This window comes from Neoarius graeffei, chromosome 10 (genome assembly GCF_027579695.1).
Source record: "Neoarius graeffei isolate fNeoGra1 chromosome 10, fNeoGra1.pri, whole genome shotgun sequence".
Taxonomy (NCBI): Eukaryota; Metazoa; Chordata; class Actinopteri; order Siluriformes; family Ariidae; genus Neoarius; species Neoarius graeffei.
In genome coordinates, this window is record NC_083578.1 from 21,594,186 (window position 1) to 21,612,682 (window position 18,497).

At 42.1% G+C, this 18,497-nt stretch overlaps 1 protein-coding gene across 4 annotated transcripts in view; it reads right to left on the bottom strand.

Moving 5' to 3' along the window:
* Positions 1-18,497, bottom strand: part of acot7 (acyl-CoA thioesterase 7) — a 305,552-nt gene that overhangs the window by 53,886 nt on the left and 233,169 nt on the right. For all 4 annotated transcript variants that reach the window (XM_060931526.1, XM_060931523.1, XM_060931524.1 and 1 more), the window contains one exon: positions 12,466-12,582. In XM_060931526.1, the coding sequence (XP_060787509.1) occupies positions 12,466-12,582 (117 nt within the window). The remainder of the gene's footprint in view (positions 1-12,465; positions 12,583-18,497) is intronic.

The window sequence follows — 18,497 nt, forward strand, 5'->3', positions numbered from 1 at the left end:
CGGGGCCGGCAAGGGCCTTTCTGTGTGGAGTTTGCATGTTCTCCCCGTGTCCGCGTGGGTTTCCTCCGGGTGCTCCGGTTTCCCCCACAGTCCAAAGACATGCAGGTTAGGTTAACTGGTGACTCTAAATTGACCGTAGGTGTGAATGTGAGTGTGAATGGTTGTCTGTGTCTATGTGTCAGCCCTGTGATGACCTGGCGACTTGTCCAGGGTGTACCCCGCCTTTCGCCCGTAGTCAGCTGGGATAGGCTCCAGCTTGCCTGCGACCCTGTAGAAGGATAAAGCGGCTAGAGATAATGAGATGAGATCATTTTTCACAAATTGCTACGGTCGTTTCGCCGCTTTGTTTACATTCTAAGCAGAAATGATTTTGTCGGACGTTTTGTATAAAGGTTTTATTTATCGAATTTGCAAAAAATAAAAACAAAAAATGCTCCGTTTCTCAAAATCCAGTGAATGTGGATAGAAAACAGTTATTCTACTCAATCTCGTCGTACATGGCTTATAGCACCTGTCAGTTCATGTACAACTCGATTTCGTGGAAAAACTGCTAAATAGCTCCTCTAACTCAAGTGATAAGGCACATTTACTTTAAAACCTTTTTGAAAGGACTAAGCTCATTGATATTTCCCATCACAGCACACCCTATCGGGTTTTATTCCTTGTTTAAAGCGCCTTTTATCATTTGCATTACAGAGTTATACACATTTAATACACAAAACTAAACTCCATGTGAGTTTTTCAGCAGTGGCTTGTACTCTGCAAGCACTCCCTGCACCGTTGTTGGGAAATGGCAAACAGAGTGTCATAACACACATTTAGCTTGAAATAATGCACCCTAAAACTATATGCTTCATTGAAGACTGTGAGAGACGCAAATTAAACAGCACTGTCAGCCTGTTCTTTACCGCTCTGGAGAAACACTCTTCAAACTAATGTATACAACAATCTCCCTTTCCAAGCAAGTTCACGATAAATGGCCACCAACATGTTTAACGGAGCATAAACAATACATCTGGGCTGGACTGCGTGTTTGTCTGACAATAATGGACGTCGAGAATTTTTTGCAAAGCTGTAGTTTTAAAACGGAGTGAAGTTTTCTGAGGAGTATCTATATTTCATGTTAAAGCTGGACGGCCTTTTGATTTCATAAAATCGGTGAAATTTAGTTTCCTCTGAAATTTGGTCATTGTGATCGTTTATTTCTGTAATATCTCAAAATATCAGGGACGTTATTTAATTTGAGGGGATTCCCGAGCAAATAATGTGCATGAAATCGCTCGCTTTGCGCAGTCAAGCAGACAGAGGAAGTCCGTGTGTGCATGCACAGGTTTACCTTTGACCGTGCACTGACATTTACATCATTCTGTCGCTAAACAAACAGGTGATCACACCGAGGTGCTTCCGCCGATATTTATTAGTTTGGTCCTGCTTTTCCTTTCCTTCGCAACTGTAGTCCGTCTTTCACGTTTCATTTGCGTCCTCCATTTTTCTCTCCTGTTTCGAATTTGTATCCCACAATGCCTTGTGCGAACGGGGAAAGCCCACCACTACATGACGTAGTATCTTGAACTGGGTCATGGTGAAGCAGGAAAAAATAGCGGAGAATTTAGGGCCACGTGGCCCTAAATTCATTAATTGCTCTATTTTTAAAAAAAATAATAAAATTGGAAGTGTGCGATTCAAATTTAGTAGCTTTTGGTCCACTAAACAAAAATAATTGGGTGTCGGAAAATTCTTTTTATGACCTACACTTGAAAAATCTGAAAGGCCGTCTAGCTTTAATTTCATCTTTGATTGGTGATTTAAAATAAAATAAAAAAAATAATCACTTCCTGCTTCTTTTTATGTTCAATAAAATGAATATTGGTGTGGTCATTTTGGCAAATGCAAAACAATTGCAATTGCTACGTATATTAACCGTGTGAACAAATCTGACCACCTTATAGACAAAATTAGACATGAGCAATGGAATATTAGACAAAATATGACTCAATTATTCATAAGATCAATTATTCATCTTCATTCACTTCTTCTGTAGGAAAGTAGGCCTGGCTTCAGGGAAAAAGTCTTCGAGAGTGGAAAAAAGATGAGATGGAGGATGTCTCAGAGCAGGGGTTCCCGAACGTTTTGGGCAAACAACCCCAAGCCTTGGCTTTTGGCTTCTCCTAGTTATTACCCTTCATGCTTGTAAAACCATCTATAACAGGGGTCACCAAACTTTTTTCTCTGGGGGCCACATTGTCGTTTCTGACTGTGATGGGGGGCTGGGGTTGGGTCAGCTATATAACATAGAATTGCATGACCCAGACAAATATGACCACCAGCAGGCCTCATTGTGTAGTAGAGATTACTAGCCTGGCACAGCCATCCCCACTACTATATAGGGTTGGGCGGTATTACGGTAAGAAGGTATCCCGAGGTATCCAAAAGTACCAACGGTATCGGTCTCATTACCGTCATTTTAAAAAAATATATAATATCTAAATAAATATGGAGTACATGAGGTCATAATATAAAATAATAAATTGAAGATCATCCCGAATAACTGTGTGATCGTATTTTCACTAATTCTATCAATTTCCTAAAGAAGTTCTCATCGCGTGCAGGGTTGTTTATGTCGTTACCATGGCAACCCTGCGTGACATTTGGAGTCTGACAGAAAGCTTCGCAAGAGATTGAGACTGCGGTTGAAAGATGGCAAGTCAAGATAACGAGTTAGTGGCAAAAAAAAAAATACAACATCGGCAGTGTGGCAGTATTTTGGTTTCAAACCAAACGAAAAGGGAGAGCCAGCAAACACAGATGAAGCTGTGTGTAAAGTATGTAAGAAGAAAAATCGAAAAAATCTAATATGTCCCCTAAGGCACACCATAGCCTGGGGTACTCCACTTCCACGAGATCTCTCCAATGAGTTGTGTTTTGAGTAGGTTACATGAGTAACAACAAGGTAAAATAATATAACGTATGACATTTGGGATGTGGGTAATAAACGTTTGAAATGTCATCTACTGAAGAAACGGAAGAAATCGTAGCGTAAACTGTTAGGTTTCTGGTGGGAATTAGCAATGCGCTTGCTATCTTTGTTGGGTGTGTTAAACCGTATGGATTTAAGTGGAATAATTGTAAGGAGTTATGTGATCAAGACAACGTTTTAAGCAAGGTAAGGCCATTTGATTATTAATTTCCCCGCCATGGCATGACGTGGGCCCATATGATTTTGCCTTGTGCAGCTATCACGCATTTGAATTAGGTTCGCCTCATTTGCGCTGAAGAATATGGTTTATCGCGCAGTCTAAACGGACTTGGATTCTTTTTCTTTTCTTTTTTTATTTCCCATGCTTGAAAGGGTATGATCCTGCTCATCGTGTACTTTTTTTGATGGAGTAGGTGAAATAGTGCTGCAAATGGCGTTTCAACGCAGACATGTGTAAACGACAGTTGAATGCTATTTTCAAGATGAAGGAAGAGTTGCGTGATGCTTTGAAATATCTCTTAATCCATTCATCAATGCACAAAATTCGCTTTGCTGCTTAATCCATACCACAATGCACACAATTCGCTATGCCGCTTTTAAATAGTACATTTGAGGCATAGGCGCAGGTCTGGACAAGGTCCGCCGGTATAGGCGCACGTTACACAGTAGGCCGAAACAAAATATTTTTTTCTCGGTAATACCGTATACCCCGGGAAAACACAGAGACAGTTTAAAGGTATCAAAATTTGGATACCGCCCAACCCTACTACTATATCCCCACTACTATATCAACACTTGATTCCTGGCACATATTTGTTTATCTTTACTAGTGGTTTGCAAAAGTAGTAATCGAGTCTTCACACTTTGTTTTAATTTGAAATACCACAGATATTCCATTTATTTATTTTCTAATAAAAATAACATCAAAGCTGTCAAGGTAAGAAACATCTGCCTAGTTGAGGTGTTTGACACTGGCAAAGGCGAGTGGAAAATTATAAATTGTAGGTAGGCCTGTTGATATTATTAATAATAATAATAATAATAATAATAATAATAATAATAATAAGTGTGCAGCACTTAATAAAGGTCAAATAAATAGGCCTATAAAATAAATACATTTAAAAAAAACAGTGAAATTATAATAATATGAGCAATAGATCAATAGATCACAGCAGTTGTGCTGTGTCCTGCACGTCATTGCTCTCATCCATGCCCACAGCAAAAAACTCGAATCCTGACGCTTTCTCATTCAGCTGGTATGTACGTTGTCCCCCAAATCTTCGGTTCGCCTGGTCATAGTAGGTGCGGAGAGACTCACCGCGTTGAGCGCATCCTTATTGTCGGGATACACCTCCTCGGCCACAGCAAGCATGCATACTTTAACAAAGTCCCCATCAGTAAACGGCTTTCCATGGGTAGCTAGTAGGTGAGCTACCTTATAGCGAGCTCGGACAGCAGCCTGGTTGATCTGGGTTTGGCGAAGGAATACATTCTGTTGTGCAGCCAGTCCGCATTTCATCCTCCGAATCCTGTCTTCTCTTGTTTGCCCTCGCAAACTAGCATACTCTTTGTGGCGGGTTTCGTAGTGACGACGCAGATTATATTCTTTGAAAACCGACACACTTTCTTTACATACAAGACAAACTGCATGGTCCTTACGCGAAACGAAAAAATAATCGGTGGTCCACTGTTCTTCAAAAACTCTGCACTCTCTGTCAGCTTTTCGCTTACCGCTAGCCATTTTGCTGTCCTGAACACTGACAGTTCTCTGCGCGTGCACTGCCTGTCACTGCTTGATCACGAGCATATGACGAAAATTCGGAAAATATGAATAGTTCATTTTATAACTAAATATCAATTTTAATTGATAAACTCAACAAAATACAAGATGCAGACACGTTATTATTTGCCAAAAAGCAATTTAAAAAAAATAGGCCATGACCACTTTTGGGGATTGCCTCATAGGGCCGGTTCAAGTGGTGGGGGACAGAGGGGCTGGGGGGCCGGTCAAAGGGGGGTGGCGGGCCGGAGTCGGCCCGCGGGCTGTAGTTTGATGACCCCGATCTATAATGTTGGCATCTAGTGTGGGTTTTCTTGACTTCTGTTCCACTGAGTAGAACAAAAGAGGAGCTTGTGAGCTTCTCTCGCAACCCCATTTGGAAATGTGGTGCACTGACCCCTGGTTTGGGTTTCCATTGCAGTTTTGCACAAAACAGAAGTGATATTTGAAACATTTTAACAAAACACAATTACACATGGTCTGCGTTTCTATTGAGTGATGTTATGCTATTAAAGCTGAGCAATAGTTTCACTTCTTGCGATAGCTCCTACAGAGCACTCTTTTTTTTTTTAAAGAAAAGCAGCTCTTTGTGTCATGTCATGTGACTTAAACGTGAAAAATGTGTTTCCATTTCAATTTTGCAAAAAGCATTGCTTTATTGAATCATCTTCTTCTTCTGGCTGCTCCCGATTAGGGGTCACCACAGCGGATCTTTCGTCTCCATTGCTCCCTGTCTTCAGCATCCTTCTCTACCACACCTGCCACTTTCATATCCTCTCTCACCACATCCATGTATCTCCTCTTTGGCCTTCCTCGTTTCCGTTTGCCTGGCAGCTCCATCCTCAACATTCTCCTTCCAACATGCTCTGCATCTCTTCTCAGGATGTGCCCATACCATCTCAGTCTCATCTCTCTTAGCTTAATTCCCAAGCTCTCCACATGTGCTGTCCCTCTGATGTGCTTGTTCCTTATCCTGTCCAACCTTGTCACTCCCATCGCAAACCTTAACATCCTCAACTTCGCCACCTCCAACTTTGCCTCCTGTCTCTTCGTTAAGGCTACGGTCTCCAATCCATACATCACAGCTGGTCTCACTACTGTCTTATACATCTTATCTTTCACTTTTGCTGGGACTTTCCTATCACAAATGACTCCTGAAATCCTTCTCCAACTGCTCCACCCTGCCTGCACTCTCTCACCTCACTGTCGCAGCCCCATTTTCCTGCACAGTTGACCCCAGGTACTTGAATTCACCAACTTTCTTTACGTCTGCTCCTTGCATCTTCACTACACTCTCATCCCCATTCTCATTGATGCACATGTATTCTGTTTTGCTCCTGCTCACCTTCATTCGTCTTTGCTCCAATGCATACCTCCATCTCTCCTAACCCAACTCAACCTTCTTTCTACTTTCACCACTTATCACAATATCATCCGCAAACATCATGGTCCATGGTGACTCTTGCCTCACTTCGTCTGTCAAGCTATCCATCACTATGGCAAACCAAAAAGGACTCAAAGCAGATCCTTGATGAAGTCCCACCTTCACCTTGAACCATTCAGTCGTTCCAACTGCACACCTCACTGCTGTTTCACTGTTCTCATACATGTCTTGCACCACTCTGATATACTTCTCATTCACTCCACTCTTTCTCATACAATACCATAACTCATCTCTCGGCACTATCGTATGCCTTCTCCAGGTCTACAAACACACAATGTAGCTTTCTCTGGCCTTCTCTGTACTTCTCCATTAACATTCTTAAAGCAAAAATTGCATCCGACATGCTCTTCCTTGGCATAAACCCGTACTGCTGTTCACAGATTGCTACCTCTCTTCTCAGTCTCGCCTCTAATACCCTTTCCCATAGCTTCATGGTGTGGCTCATCAATTTTATTCCTCTGTAATTACTGCAGCTCTGTACATCTCCCTTATTCTTGTATATTGGGACTAGGACACTCTCCATTCACTTGGCATTTTCTCATTCTCTAGGATCTTATTAAACAAAATCTCGTTAGGAACTCCACAGCCGTCTCACCTAAACATCTCCAAGCCTCAATCGGGATACCATCTGGTCCGACTGCTTTCCCAGTCTTCATTCTTTTCATGGCTGCCCTCACCTCATCCTTACTAACCAACTCTGCTTCCTGATTTGCTGTCTCCAATGAATCTGACCTTTTCTCTCTTGGATTCTCCTCATTTAATAAATCCTTAAAGTACTCTTTCCACCTTCTTAATACACTCTGTTTGTCAACACATTTCCATTTACATCTTTCATCACTCTTACCTGCTGTACATCCCTTGCTTCCCTGTTTCTCTGCCTAGCTAGTCTGTACAGGTCTTTCTCTCCTTCTTTGGTCTCCAGTCTTTCGTACAACTCCTGGTATGCATCTGCTTTCGCCTTCGCTACCGCTCTTTTTGCCTTCTGTCTCGTCTCTCTGTATAACCGCCTACTTTCCTCGTCTCTCTGATCGTCCCAATTCTTCTTTGCTAGCCTCTTCTCTTTTATAATTTCCTGCACTTCTTTGTTCCACCACCATGTCTCCTTGTCTTCCTTCCTCCTTCCCGATGACCACCCTAGCACCTTCCTTGCTGCCTCTCTTACTAGTACAGCAGTAGTATTCCAATCTTCCGGCAGACTTCCATGACCACTCAATGCTCGTCTCATTTCTTCCCTAAACTCCTTCTGATGCTCAACCTCTTTTAATTTCCATCACTTAATCTTCGGCTCCACTATTTTATGCTATCTGACACCCTCTTCACATCAATCACACTGTTGACCAACTCTCCCCTCAAAACAATACCAACACCATTTCTCTTCCCATCGACTCCATAATAAAACAACTTGCATCCATCTCCAATGTTCTTGGCCTTGCTTCCTTTCCACCTCGTCTCCTGCACACACAATGTCCAACTTCCTTCTTTCCATCATACCTGCTAACCCTCTCGCTCTGCCAGTCAATGATCCCACATTCAGTGTTCCAACCCTCAATTCTAAGCTCCTTCCCTTCCATCTTTCACGCTCTCTCCTAACACGCCTCCCCCCTCTCTTTCTCCTCCTCCATTTTGGCGCAACAGTAGCACACTTTCCACCAGCACCCTGTTGACCAACAGTAGCTCGTTGTTAACCCGGGCCCCGACCAATCCGGTATGGTATTTCTCTTTTCATTCCGCATGTTAGATTTGGCACAGTTTTACGCCGGATGCCCTTCCTGACGCAATCCTCTCCAATTTATCCGGGCTTGGGACTGGCACCAAGAGTACGCTTATGCACCCCCAGTGGCTGGATTTAATGCCTTACTGTCTGGATGTTCCAATAAGTGCACAAACAAGCTCCAGTTAGTTCAAAATGCAGCAGCAAGAGTCCTTACTAGAACTAGAAAATATGACCATATCACCCTTATCCACACCGCATTGGCTCCCAATCAAATTTCGTATTGATTATAAAATACCACTATTGACCTTTAAAGCACTGAATGGTCTCGCACCACAGTACCTGAGTGAACTTCTGGTCCTCTAAGACCTGCCACGCCTACTTAGATCAAAAGGTGCAGGCTATCTGCTGGTACCTCGTATAGTGAAGGCTACATCAGGGGGCAGAGCCTTTTCTTACAAAGCTTCACAGTTATGGAACAGCCTTCCAAGTAATGTTCGGGAATCGGACACAGTTTCAGCATTTAAGTCTAGGCTGAAAACATATCTGTTTAGTCAAGCCTTTTGTTAATGGTGTTTATGAGGTAAAGGTGTAGATCTGGAGGGTCCTCAGACATAGAGTGTTTTGGTAAACTGGGATGTATGGATGCTGTCAGTCACTCACTCGCTTGCTCACTCGAGTTTGTTGACGGTGTAGTGGCTGCTGCTTTATGTCCCGGGGCTCCCCCATGCCTGTGTTACCTTCTGGCTCTCCCCTTTTAGTTATGCTGTCATAGTTAGTTGCTGGAGCCCCTGCTTGTACTCAGTGCAATATGTATACTGTTCCTACTTATTCAGGTGACATTGGGCATACGTAACAACCTGTGTTTTTTTTTTCTCCCCTCCAAATCCGTCCCTCTGAGTTACATGTCGGTCCTGAGATCGAGATGCTGACCTCTTCTGCTCCTCAGACCTGCCTGATCCATCCTGGTGCCCTGTGTCTGGTTGGAGTCTCATCGCATCGCTCCTGTGGAGGATGGCCCCATATGGACAGTTGAAAGTCACACTTGGAGGACGCTCTGGACTCTTACAGTAATGCATCAATGAAGAGTTTATAACATCAACGAAACTGACTTCATGTTAAAACTGTTAATGTTATAGTCATGTTGTCTGTTGTTGCCCAAATGAGGATGAGTTCCCTTTTGAGTCTGGTTCCTCTCGAGGTTTTTTCCTCATGTCGTCTGAGGGAGTTTTTCCTTGCCACCGTCGCCACAGGCTTGCTCATTGGGGATAGATTAGGGATAAAATTAGCTCGTGTTTTAAGTCATTCAAATTCTGTAAAGCTGCTTTGCGACAATGTTTATTGTTAAAAGCACTATACAAATAAACTTGACTTGACAAGCTTTGGAATATCACTAATTTCAGACGATGAAAAGTGTTGTTTGTTATAATCATCTATAACTGAAGGCTGTTCCACAGACCATGGAAATATTGCTGGGTCACAGTTTAAGTACGTCTCTTTCCCACCAGAGAAACGGACAAGCGTTTGTAGTTTACATTTCGATTCAGTTCGAAGGTTTTCATTGCAGATTAAACATCCATTTCTTTCTTCTCTTCTTCTCCACGAGCAGCTGATAAAAGCTCAAATTACGTGTTCTCTTTATTGTGGAGACATAGTTAGGCACACAGCAATTCACTTCAGGCATGGTTAGATAGAACTATTGTAGGTACAGTCCCTTTAAAAACTACATTTCCCATCAGCCAACTTCCGCGTTGACCTACGTCACGCGTGGGCGGGATCACCAACGTCACATCCACCATGAAGGCATAAGTAACGGAACACGTTTCCGCTTCCTCCTCTTTCCGTCTGGACTCCAAGCCGTCTAGATACAAAGAGGATTCGCTCCACGAGCAAACCCAAAATAAGACGTCTTTTCTATTCTTTCTTGCAAGATCCACGATTCAGCGCGATTTCTTTGTTTACCTTTGACCACGGTAAAAATCCAAAAATCGCGCGATCTAACTCAAATGAGTTACAACCGGTTTTTATTTTTATTATCAAGTACGTACCAAACTGCCGCCAAGCAGTTAATTTAAAAAAGTTAGGAGCGACCGAAATTCCTCCTAATTAAAATTCTGTGCACATTATTCTGATCAGAGACTTTTTTTTCATCATGAGCGACCACGCGTCGGACCAAGAAATCCTCTGCTTTCCACGGAAGGGCCTCATGGAGGCCTTCACAACGGAAACTCCAAAGTCTCGGAACATATCTCCATAATCTTGCTATAAGCAAGATACTGAAGTAAGACTTGGCATTTTGGGCAAAACCTAGTCTTAGGAATTTGCTTTTATTGAAGTAGTGTGAATTTAAACTCAGGAACGGTTTAATTGTTTACACTGTAGACACACAGCGTGTTGAATTGATGATTGTTCTATTTTGTTTTATTCTCTCAATTATTTAATAGATAGGCTGTGCATGCTTCTCTATTCCTCACCAACATCCTCAATTTCCTTATTACACATTTTGATCTCATCAAGATTTCAGTGGATTTAGTAGTGTTATGAGCTAGTGGGTTAGCTACTGGCTAACCTTTTGTCTTAACTCCATGAGGTAGGATCCTTGGGCCTTAGCTAAACACACGGCTAATTCTTTTGTTTCATTAGCATCCAGGGCTAATTGTATTATCTCAAGGGACCACGAGGTTGTCATCCTCCCCCCACAAACACACGTGGAGTTAGCTACCAGAGCTAATTCTTTTGTGTAGGCCACACACACACAAGGCCTCTCTCTCTCTCACACACACACACACATCTCACTGTTTGTATATATTTCAACTGACATTATTCATTTTTATCTTTGCTATAATAAATCCATTTATTATTGAAACTGTGTGTTTGTCTTCCAATATCTTTGAAGTACCCAATCTCAAAGAATTCAAAGGTGCATACGAGTTATGTAATATGATAAGTGATCATAATAATTTGGAATATACCATAATTTAGCTGTTTGGTAATTTATTATTAAGCACCAAAATGAATGGTATTAATTAATGAGGCTGATCCAATGAGACTGATTCCATGAGTGATTTAATGATATGAGACTGATTCAATGAAAACGATTCAATGAGACGATTCAAATGAGACTGATTCAGTGAGACGATTCAAATGAGACTGATTCAATGGTATGATTCAAATGAGACTGATTCAATGGTATGATTCAATGAGACTGATTCAATTTTAATTGTTAACCTTCAGATTTAATGAGATTGATCACTCACTTAAACTAATTGCACCTACACTATGCAGCATTTAACAAAGACGAAAATAAACAATACGGCGGAGCTGATGCCGGGTATCGCCCATAATGCATTGCGGTAAACGAGCGATGACGTAGTTATGGGTTAGGGTCGTTATTGTTCTAAAATAAATGTGAAGACTTAAATATGACTCCTTGAACTGTTTGTTCAGGTCCAAATGCTCTGTAATAGGAGCTGCGGGGAGGGGTCCTGCAGGTGACCATCCTCATCCAGCAAACCCCCCCAACAGTAAAACACTTTGGGGAAACACTGTACTGGTTATATACAAGTGTATTCATACACGTTACAATAGATTATTAGATTCTAATAGAATAGATAAGCCAAAATAATTAGGGATCTTTTTTTTTTTAATGGGCCCTGACTCGTTACATATATGGATAGGTGGGCCTCGAAGCAGAAAAGGTTGTGAAAGTGCTGTTTTAGAGCACTGTACTGTTTATGGGGGGGAACAGACTTTGCTATCGAACAAAACATCTCCATTGTGTCGTTGTGTTCTTTGCCTCCACCTCAGCCATTACTCACGATACACAGCATTGTATACACTATTATCCAACACAATGATGCACACATTACTACCTCTGTAAGTTTCTCGATTTTCTGGTATAGATAGTCTTTCAAAGATAACAAAAGAGATATTTTGATCTATTCTGAGAATATTGTTTTGTGCCCTTGGCTTATAATAAACACTATGAAAACCACTACCATTGTTGTGAAACAGGTGGCACAAAACAGCAGCGGCAGCTCAATGCGACGGGTAGAGTAATTTATATTTATTTAATTTTCCACTACCTCATCTGCTTTCCTTGCCTAATATATTCAGAGGCTCTGCTCGATGCATGCTTTGTGTATATTGTTACCCATCAGAACAGCCCTGAAAGCATGATGGATATTGTTTCAAGAGACATGATACTGTAATTTGGGAATTGTAAAGGATTGTTTGGGTGTCTGAGATATAAAAATAACCAGTGCCTATTCTGTGTTAGTTGAGCTGCTTATTTCAGTGGCTGCTGTCATGTGGCAACAAAAGCACAGGAAGAACTTTTTATCAAGCCTGGCACCTAGGTACGAGAACTTTGCTACCTAGAGGTAATTTAGATCCAAAAATAGGATTTCTATATAAAAGATGACATGTAAGATCTCTAATGGCAATTGTTTGTATTGTGTGTGTTTGAAAGAGCTAATCGCATCACAGAATTACCAAAATCAACCCCTTTTTGTTGGGTCTATTAAATCATTCATATCTCCCTTCCTGTTTACCTTTCTTGATTTTGCGGTGAAAGTTGATGGCATCCACAGACGCGGTCACAATGTTGGTCTTGCAGTGACGAGCGGCCACAATTCCTGCCACCTCGTCCATCAGCTTCATGGTCACACCTGGAAATAAACAAGATCAACTGTGAGCTACTGCTCACTTGCAGTATGCATAGCCCCACTTTCGCTTATATCAGAATGCAAGCAATCAAAGGAATGGGACACTTATTATGAATGTTGACTTCAACAAATAATTCACCCTGAAACAAGTAAGTAAAGAGCAGTGTTCTCCCCAGGGATTTCAAACAGCATCCTGGTAAACTGTCATTTTGAAATAGCATTTTGCTTCTTGAAATAGCATCAAAATCCACCCTATATGTTTCCTAAATACATTCAGTCAGTAAACAGGAAGTCGATGTGCGACAGACCTGAAAACAGTATACACGGTATAGAACACCAAGCTGAAGCTCGGTACCAAATATCAAGCAGTTGTGATTTGTAGTTGCTGAGAAAAGTGTTATGAAAATTTTGTAAATCCACGCTATACGTTTCATAAATACATTCAGTCGGTAAACAGGAAATTGATGTGCGACAAACCTGAAAACGGTATACACGGTATAGAACCCCAAGCCAAAGTTTGGTACTAAGTGGCTCTGATTTGTGGTTGCTGAGAAAAAGGGTGTTTTGGACAGACGGAGATACGGACAGATGGACGGACAGAGGTAAACCAGTATCTCCCCCCCCGGAGCGGGGGTATAATAAATTGTTATGATTGTGAGTGTAACTAAATAAAAGGACCAAAGAAACAGAGCAGAATGGATCTTAATTAAATTTTATGAGTTATTACTCATATATTTGCAATAAATCACCCTTTTTTATTTGGCAAATGCAAAACAAATTTACTTCAAAACTAATATTAAAAACCCAATGGCAAAATTGGACACATGACAACAAACTCAAAACACAACAGCAACAAAGGGGTGGTCCTTATTGAACATTATATGCTCACTGCTGATTGACTGAAACATGCATCAGTCTGAGATGGGGGGGAAATGGAGTGCTGGACGATAAGAACCTGAGGTTTCTGTTTTGAGTAAATGTTGCTGTGTTTTTAGGTTTCTTGTTGTGTTTTTTGGTTTGTTAATGTGTTTTGCACTTATGGGCCACCATAAAAGTTAACTGTTTAAATATCATGCCAATGATCTGTATAATCCTGCAAATGCATTACCTATAATAATTTACCAACCCTAATTATTTCACTGTTTACGTCCTGTATTGCAACTGCCAAAACCTTCATTGAGAGTACTTGTTTCCTTCACCAAACATCAGACGATGCATGAATATGGTACACAAGTCAAGTCAAAGTCCCTCTCATGCCAGAATCTGGTCTTCCCAGGCAATCTTCTGTCCCAGTACTAACCAGCTCTTTGAGGCGCATGGGTGCGGTGCTGACCTCCGTTTTGATAGCCCTCAGCCTCTTGCCTATACAGCTAGGGTTACAGTGGGGGGCTAGTCCTCTGGTAACCGCAAGAGTTTGACTTCCCTACTCGTATCTGTATTGCAGTGCGCCTTGCCAGACGGTAGTAGGTACCATTTTTATGATGGTCTTTGGTATGACCCGACCGTGAGTAGAACTCGCGATCTCCCGATCGAGAGGCGGACACGCTAACTCACGGTTGGTACACAAGTAATGTACCTTTAATTTAGTTAGTATTGACCATACTGTAAGGAACTAACAGAACAGATTAAAACAGTGACCAAAACTGAGATTGAACTGATCAACAATTGTGTGGTGGTCTGCGAAACTCTGCCAGATGAATGCACAATGAGTGCAAAAGTCAGGTACATGAAGTGCTGAACTTCTAGACAAGAAAGTTCTAGTGCCAACCGAACAAGTGACAGAAATACCGAGTGTAATATTCTGTTGGAGTGCCAATACTCAAACAGCCAAGGAAACAAACCAACCATATAAAGTATAACTTTATAATAACTAAATAGAGAACTCAAATGGCTAACCCCAGGCTAGACAGTACACAGTCTGGGTTGGTCTAGACCGAAATGCAGCTATACAGTGGGCGGGGAAGAAGGGGAGAGGTGCAGCCTGAAGAGGTGAGTCTTCAGTCTACGCTTGAAGGTGATCAGGGAGTTGGCAGTTCTGACCTCAATGGGAAGGTCATTCCACCAATAGGGAACCAGGACAGACAGCAGTCTTGAGTGGGCTGGGCAGGAGCGGAGAGGAGGAGGGGCCAGGCAACCAGTACTAGCGGAGCATAGGGATCTGGTTGGTGTGTAGGAGCGGATCAGACTCTGGAGGTATGCTGGCCCTATCCGCTTGACAGCCTGGTAAACTAGCACCGATGTCTTAAATTTGATGTGAGCTGCAATAGGTAGCCAGTGCAGGTCGGCAAGCAGAGGGGTGAACGTAAAACAAATCTGTTTTATCAAAACATGGAAATGTTTTAATTTCGATTACTTAAAGATATCTAAATCCTTGCTAGTTGTGTGATTTCCATGTGAGTTGATCAAATTTTCAGATAGATACATACAGTAGCAAAATGGACATACAGTACACTTGCAGTCAGAAGTGTACATACACTCATCATGGACATGAATGTCATGGCAGTATTGGGCTTTCAATGATTTCTTCCATCTGTTCTTTTTCTGAGGAAGAATGATGATTGTTCAACATACATCTTTAATAGAAAACTAGATAGAACTCAACACCAAATGGCGTCGATGGGGATGCCTCCGCCCGGTAGACTACACGCCTTATTAAGTTGTGATTTGGGGATGGACATTTGACCTCACAGTAATCATGACCTGGTGAAATTACTTGTATCAGCCTTGGAGATATTGTGTTCACAAGGTTTTTGGACAGACATGTGACCTCACAGCAACCTTGACCTTAGAACTTTTGATCTCAAAATCTAATCAGTTCATGTATGTCCCAAAGCGCACAAATGGTGAACGTTTGGTGAAATTCCTTTCATTAGCCTTTGAGATATCGCGTTCACAAGGTTTCGGGACGCATGCACGGATGCACGCACGGACAGACAACCCGAAAACAATGCCTCCTGCACCTTACGGTGGCAGAGGCATATAAAGTATTTGGTGCACGAGCGTTAACTTATTTTGGGTTTTCTAAAATCAAGACAGGGTCAAAATTAGTGGGTATACGTATTATTATTCATTCAGTGGTGCTGAAAATTCCAAAATATCTTAAGTTGCTAAGGCCTCTTAACTTCCTGTTAGTGATCATGACTGATTACAGCTGGTAGCTTCTCTGTACCAACAGGGTTTGTTTGACAAGTGAAAGTTATTGGAAGGTGTAGCCACTTTGCCAAGGTCTGGAAGAGGATTCAAACTGTCCCCCTCAGCTGACAGGAAATTGGTTCACATGGTCAGGAAAAACCCAGGAACCACCAGGTCACAGGCCTGCCATGAACTGGAAGCTGCTGGAACACCAGTGTCACTGTTTACAGTCAAGTGAGTTTTATATTGCCGTGGACGGACAGGCTGCTGTCCAAGAAAGAAGCCCCTACTCCAAAATCTACACCTTCAGGCTCGACTGAAGTTTGTAGCTGATGACACAGAAAGAAAAAGCCTTCTAGAGGAAAGTTTTTTCATCAGATGAGACAAAAACTGAGTTGTTTGGCCACTATGACCAGAGGGTTGTTTGGAGGAGCAATGATGAGGCATTCAACCTCAAGAACACTTTGCCAAATGTTAAGCATGGTTAAATAAAAAGGATATAATAATGAAGGAGGACTACCTCAATTCTTCAGCAGAACCTCAAACCATCAGCTAAACAGTTGAATCTTGGACAGAACTGAGTGTTTCAAAAGAACGCTGACTCCCAAACACATCGAAGCTAATTGTGGAATGGATAAAGCAGGCTAACGTTAAGCTTTTGGAATGGCCGTCCCAAAGTCCTGACCTCAGCCCTATGGAAAATACAGTACGTGGACTGTGCTTAAAAGTCAGGTCCATGCCAGGAACCCAACAAATTAAACTGAACTCTAATAATTCTGCCAAGAAGAGTGATCAAATATCCAACCAGAATTCTGTTAGAAGCTTGTTAATGGCTGGTCAAGGTGAAACTTGCGAAGGGACATTTAACCAAATATTAGGTGTGCCGTGTGTATATTTTTGACCCTGTGTTGATTTCAGAAAATGCAAAATAAAACTTGTGCACCAAACTTATTCTTGGGTTTGTTTGTTTTTTCTATTAAAGATATATGTTGTAGGGTGGCACGGTGGTGTAGCGGTTAGCGCTGTTGCCTCACAGCAAGAAGGTCTGGGTTCGAGCCCAGTGGCTGGCGAGGGTCTTTCTGTGCAGAGTTTGCATGTTCTCCCCATGTCCGCATGGGTTTCCTCCGGGTGCTCCGGTTTCCCCCACAGTCCAAAGACATGCAGGTTAGGTTAACTGGTGACTCTAAATTGACCGTAGGTGTGAATGTGAGTGTGAATGGTTGTCTGTGTCTATGTGTCAGCCCTGTGATGACCTGGCGACTTGTCCAGGGTGTACCCCGCCTTTCACCCGTAGTCAGCTGGGATAGGCTCCAGCTTGCCTGCGACCCTGTAGAACAGGATAAAGCGGCTACAGATAATGAGATGAGATGAGATACATGTTGTACAAAACGAGAACAGTTCAGAGAAATCAGTAAAAGCCCAATACTGCCGTGACATTCATGTCCATGATGAGCGCATGTTAACTTCTGACCACACATGTAAGCTTAATCAATTCAATTGTCATCGGATATTGTTTGTGAATGCAAGTTGTCTGTTGCCCCTTTTCCACCAAAGCAGTTCCAGCGCTGGTTCGGGGCCAGTGCTTAGTTTGGAACCGGGTTTTCTGTTTCCACTGACAAAGAACTGGCTCTAGGGCCAGAAAAACCGGTTCCAGGCTAGCACCAACTCTCTGCTGGGCCAGAGGAAAGAACCGCTTACGTCAGCGGGGGGGCGGAGTTGTTAAGACCAACAACAATAACAAGACCGCGAAAGATCGCCATTTTTAAGCGACGAGAAGCAGCAGCTGTACAAACGCGAAGTCATCCATTATTATTATTATTGTTGTTGCTGCTGCTTCTTCCGCGTTGTTTTTGCTTCGATATTCACGCCAAGGTTTATGCAAACGTAGCGACGTAACTGACGTATACAGCGACGTAATGACGTATACAACGACGTAACTGACGTATACAGCGACGTAATGACGTGTCTTCTCTTAGCACCGCGAGCTATGGAAAAGCAAGCTGGTTCTCAGCTGGCTCGCAAGTTGAACGAGTTGTGAACCAGCACTGGCTCCGAACCAGCCCTGGAACTGATTTGGTGGAAAAGGGGTATATGATGCGCCTGCACCATCACATCACAGTCAAAACAGAGAAGAACATTTACACACACTGTACCGATAACAGCAGACAATGTTAAAAAAAAAAAGTTTAAGACAAGAAATTTAGTCCACAGAGCAGAATACATTAAATTAATCAGCAATTAATTACCTCAGGCGACGATGACAATAGACTGATGTGGACGATGCTGATAATTAAAGTGAGAACTCATTTCCCATTGTAAAATTATGTAACATTTGGTACTAATATGTATGTTTGCTTTTTTCCTAAGTAGATTAGATTGCACATGTTAGTGGTAGTATATAAATAAAGTGCTTCTTTAGAGAGCCTTAGAGCTGTTTCGGAGATGGGCCTTATTACGTAATTAGGACAAGCTGTTCGGTGATGGAGTGCTGAGTGAAAATGCTTCAATTGTATGAAACATTGATGCAAAACCATCAGTGTCTGACTCATCCACTTTTTGATGACTTCCTCTTATGAAAGCCATGACATCAGTCCAAACCCAGAAATTGTTCTGCCACTGCACTACGAAAGGTTTTCAATTTCCATAGGGTATTTAGTTCTAATGTTACCAATTTCATAGCACAGTGCTCGATTTATGGAGTTGATCTCCTGCCTGATGACGGTGTTCAAGCAAGCAACAAGTAAACGGCTGTCAATGAGCCATATTCCTCAATGTGGAGGAGTAAT